The 5,087-nt window shown below is 37.1% G+C and overlaps 1 protein-coding gene across 1 annotated transcript in view; it reads right to left on the bottom strand.

Annotated features, from left to right (window-relative positions):
* The window catches only part of LOC125031489 (centrosomal protein of 85 kDa-like), a 10,166-nt gene extending 5,256 nt beyond the window's left edge, over positions 1 to 4,910 (bottom strand). The window contains exons 1-7 of the mRNA XM_047622303.1: positions 4,809 to 4,910; positions 3,610 to 3,744; positions 2,621 to 2,718; positions 2,431 to 2,521; positions 1,788 to 1,977; positions 1,298 to 1,413; positions 67 to 174 (exon numbers count right to left, since the gene is read on the bottom strand). Coding sequence (XP_047478259.1) covers positions 67 to 174; positions 1,298 to 1,413; positions 1,788 to 1,977; positions 2,431 to 2,521; positions 2,621 to 2,718; positions 3,610 to 3,744; positions 4,809 to 4,898 — 828 coding nt within the window. The 5' untranslated portion in view covers positions 4,899 to 4,910. The remainder of the gene's footprint in view (positions 1 to 66; positions 175 to 1,297; positions 1,414 to 1,787; positions 1,978 to 2,430; positions 2,522 to 2,620; positions 2,719 to 3,609; positions 3,745 to 4,808) is intronic.
* Between the last annotated feature and the right edge of the window lie 177 nt (positions 4,911 to 5,087).

The following is a 5,087-nucleotide window of genomic DNA, read 5'->3' on the forward strand; positions in this document are numbered from 1 at the left end:
GAAACACAAAATTAGGCAGTTAAGTATCACACAACTGTGCAGAAAATGAAATGTTATAATGCAGACCTTCTTGGCACTATCCAGCTCTTTTGTCACTTGGTCTAGTCGCCACAGTAAATCCTCCTTGCTGTGTTGACCCTCCTCATGTGCAGCTGCTTTCTGACTCTCCAGGTCCTAAAGAGATATACAGAACATAGATTCTTGTAGATGCCATAATGAACTTAAAGTAAGAAGTATCAACAGAACTGTGTATTGTAATGAAATTATTTTGCATACACAAACTACAATTCTAACCGTGTCATGAATACATAATATCATATTCAATTCATTTATATGCTTTTACAAATTGTGCTGCCCTTTTAGGTCACATATTTACCCAAAAGATGCCAGGATTGCTTGTATACAATTTTGTAAATAATAACAATAAATCGAAATTGTAGTGGAAAGGGCATGTATCCAGCAAAATTGGGCCAATGATATTAAAATGTACATGTATATAATTAATATTAACTAAATGTTTTTTATTCTTTGATTATAATTCTTCTACCTTTATAAAGTTCTCAATTAGTCCCAGATGATGAATTTTTGACTATACATATGGGTAGTACTGTAATATAGCACTGTCTACTGTGGCTTATTTTATAAATTTTGTTTACACACAGATAGCCTCTTAGTTGCTCAGGAGTCAAAGACTTTTTGGCTTACTTGACCTCACTTTATTTACAATTATTATTGTTAATTATGTTGTAATAATAATAATAACAATAATGTTAACCCACTTCTGTTGGGTAGCATCAATGTGTTGTGAGACATTGAGCCCATATTTCAGATGGAGATATCCATGCCATGGGCAGTTGAGCCAGCTCTTTATTGTGTGAGCTAATAAGTCGTTCACAATAGTGTGGCAATGTGTATGGTTACTGAAGAGGTATTGCCTTCTAAAGTCTCCCTTTTTAAAAAATCGTATATGCCTTAGCCAAAACTGTAGACAGCAGGATGCTTCCAATTATTCATTGGAGTGGCTAAGTGTGCACAGTGCCCAGCAAGTGGGTAAAAGATGTTGACATTGGGTAATAATAAAATTTCCCCCCAAAATTCAAGCAATGGAAAAATCAGGTGAGATCAGGTAGGCCTAGTAATTGATTCTGCCTGGGTAAATGTAAATAAATTCTTTAAACTCAGAATCATAGAGGAAAATGCATGTATGCAGTGCCAAATGGATACTGAGAAAAAGATGCAAATACACATAATCTAGATTTGAATTGTTATTATTATTATTTGATTATAATTCTTCTACCTTTAAAATTTTCTCAGTTAGTCCTAGTTTGAGAGCCAAGTCTTCATTCTCGTGAGACAAGACTTCAATTCTGGCCTCCTGTTCACTCTCCCTTGCTGCCAACTCAGCCAATTTCTCTGGATGATGAGAAACTTACTGGTTAAAAATCTTATGAAAAGTTAAAATCCTTAAAGTTGTTGATAAGGAGAAAAGAAGAAAAAAACAGAAGACATCCTGCACAATTTTCTCTCATATAACTTAGAAAATTAACAAAAATATACCTGTAACTGCAATTAGTAGAAACTATGCAACATAAAAATTATAAACAACCTTACTATAGCTACCCTTATTAGTACATAAAATCTAAGTTTTATATTAACAGAACTTAAAAAATGTTTCAGTATACAAATATTTTCAATTAGCTGAAATGAAAATCAATAAAATCTTTACACGTAACCTAATCTAACTATAAAAACTATACAACAGAACTGTCAATATGAATAAAACTCACGAGTGAGGTGGTCAATTTTCCTGGACAAATGTGTAGACTGGGCAGATTTTCTGGCTAGCTGTTGTTGCAGTTGTTGGTGCTCATCCAGAGTGGGCAGGTCTCTCAGGTAGTCTGTTAATCTTGTTAGTTCTTCTAGTGTGGCTTTATGCTTTTCTGTTTTAACCTGATACTTTTCTTTCATATCTCTGAGCTGAAATTTTAAGGGGGGTTCAAAGACTGTAGTAGTCTTAGTTTCATCTAAATTTCTTAACATCTATATGGGACTAAAAAGTTACTGCTAACTGCATGTACGTAATTATGTAATATAGACATACAATCATGCTTTAAAAGATGCACTTTTACCTTAGCCTCACCAACTAGTACATGATATCCATTCTGCTTTGACAATATCACCACTAAGACATTCAGCCAAAGTGGCTGAATGTCTTAGTGTATAATGTTTCCAAAGGCATGAAAATTCAATTCTATGTGCTTTACTGTATTACTGAGCTCTTCATAAAAGAGGAACAACCTGTAAGAAATCCACTCCAAAACTATTTTTGAAATACAGAATATATATTCCTAGATATATATCAAATTAAACAAATGTAAAGGTATGAGAAAGTAGATAGAGGAAAGAAGACAATGAAAGCATACACTTTACCTCAGAGTTCAAATTCCTCTCAGTCAAGGCAGCATTTGTCTCTAAGTCATTATATGCAGTTTGAAGCTGTTGGAGTTCATGTTCTGTGGCCCTGGTGATTGAACGCCATATAACATCCACAAGCTACTTTCAAAGTTTGTGTTGCATTATATTTGAAACTCTACTACTACGAAAAGATGCGTAAACTAACCCCAATGTTTCCTCAAGTTTCACCTTCTCATAGAATAGCTGCTGATATTCTGTACTGCTTACAATGTCCCCATTTAACTTATCTTGGATCTCTTGGACCTGAAAAAAGATACATCATATAAGTTCTTTGTGTGTGTGTGTGTGTGTGTGTGTGTGTGTGTGTGTGTGTGTGTGTGTGTGTGTGTGTGTGTGTGTGTGTGTGAGAGAGAGAGAGAGAGAGAGAGAGAGAGAGAGAGAGAGAGAGAGAGAGAGAGAGAGAGGAGAGAGGAGAGAGGAGAGGGGGAGAGGGAGAGGGGAGAGGGGGAGAGGGGGAGAGGGAGAGAGAGGGAGAGGGAGAGAGAGGGGGAGAGGGGGAGAGGGGGAAAGGGAGAGAGAGGGAGAGGGAGAGAGAGGGGGAGAGGGGGAGAGGGGGAGAGGGGGAGAGGGAGGGAGAGGGAGAGAGAGGGAGAGAGGGATAGAGGGATAGAGGGAGAGAGAAAGGGAGAAAGGGAGAAGGAGAGGGAAAGAGAGAGTAAGAGAGAGTAAGAGAGAGTAAGAGAGAGAGAGAGAGAGAGAGAGAGAGAGAGAGAGAGAGAGAGAGAGAGAGAGAGAGAGAGTAAGAGAGAGAGAGAGAGAGAGAGAGAGAGAGAGAGAGAGAGAGAGAGAGAGAGAGAGAGAGAGAGAGAGAGAGAGAGAGAGAGAGAGAGAGAGGGAGAGAGAGAGGAGAGAGAGAGGGAGAGAGAGAGGGAGAGAGAGAGGGAGAGAGAGAGTAAGAGAGAGAGTAAGAGAGAGAGTAAGAGAAAGATATATATATATATATATATATATATTTATATATATAGATAGAGAGAGAGAAAGGGGAAGGGGGGGAGAGGGAGAGACATCTGAAGAAATATTGTGACCTGTTTATTTTTTTCTCCTTAACTTCATTGTTTTACTACTGTTTCTTTTGCAGCAACATTTCAAGACCAACAGAAGCACAAGAACAGGAAAAGCAAGAAGGGGCCTTGCCTGGTTCCGCAAAGAGTGCAGTTCCAAGTCACGAGAGCTGGGAGAAGCATGGGGTGTGTGGCTCAGGCTGGGAATGGGAGACCCTGTCCTTGGACTTCGTGCTAGTCCCTTTGCTGGTGTTACTGCTGTGCCACTCTGTTGGTAGAAAGTATTCAACTGAGTGACACAAATGAAAAGAAGGATGAAAAATATCTTCCTTCTGTAATAAGAAATGGAGATGCCAAACACCTTTCAGATTGAAATCCTGTATTCACTTTATTTTTAACCCCAAAACAGGACCTAATATTCTGGAACATCTCTTTCACTTTGGGGGGCTATTCACAATTTCAAATGGATCAAGTGGCAGACATGGCTATGGTGCATTCCTCTTTCATCCCCACATTCCCACACTGGCAACTACTGGTGGACAGCAACTGTGCAAACATCCTTTGTATGCAGGCCTCATAAAACATACCCAGCATTCCCTCATATCCCCATATGATAATGTTGGTGAATATGATAATAATGATGATGATGACTGAGAAAGGCCACAAGGAAAAAAAAAAGAATAAAAAATAAAAAATTAATAGACTACTAACGATTGTGTATCTAAGCATAATGGAGAACATATCAAACCAATCAGCATTATGAATCACTTAAATGACCTTGGTATCAATTTACCTTGCTTTAACTCCTCTTGAATGTGTATGCCATGACTAAAAGAATGAAACAAGCTAAGTACAGTGTATAACACAGTGGAACAGATTCAGCAAGCCCTACAACATTGCTGCATTTAATTAAGCTGTAGGTCATTCAGTATACTAATACAATAGATCTATTCAACAAACATAAGTAAAGCAAAGAAATGCAAAAGCAGCTTACTTTGAAAATTCATATAAACAATGCTTAACACTATATTAGAATTAGGTTAACAGGTCATCTTTATTTGTAACACGATTGCAAACAACTTGGGATTAATTGTGTAGTTTATACTCTTCTACTTTCATCTTCAATGAAAACCCTATTATCCTTCATGTTGTATGCATTAAGGAAATAAAATTACTCATATTGGTATACTGGAAATTATTTGGAATAAACAAATTCATGAATCTGACTTAAAAAACAAGATTTTTTTTCAGATTAGAGAGAGCTACAAAGTCATTTAAAAGTGGAATCCAATATCTGATCGAAACATTTCCAGTAAACCTATTTCATCATACCTGCAACCCCAGAAGGTGGGGTGAGGAAAAGTGTGGAGAGGGACTTTGATGTTTATGAACAAAGGCTGGAACTGCAATCTCCCTTTCCATTCCAAAATCGTCCTCTCTGAAATTCAATTACCCGTCACTATACATGCTTTCTCTAATCCAATGAAAAATGATAAATTGTGTATCACACTACAAAATTCTTATTTTATAACTGAAAAATAAATTAAAATAAGAAAGAAGAGAGGAAGAGAAGAAAAGAGAAAATATAAGAGAGCTAGAAATTGATAAAGT

The sequence above is a fragment of the Penaeus chinensis genome, chromosome 2 (assembly GCF_019202785.1).
Source record: "Penaeus chinensis breed Huanghai No. 1 chromosome 2, ASM1920278v2, whole genome shotgun sequence".
Classification (NCBI taxonomy): Eukaryota; Metazoa; Arthropoda; class Malacostraca; order Decapoda; family Penaeidae; genus Penaeus; species Penaeus chinensis.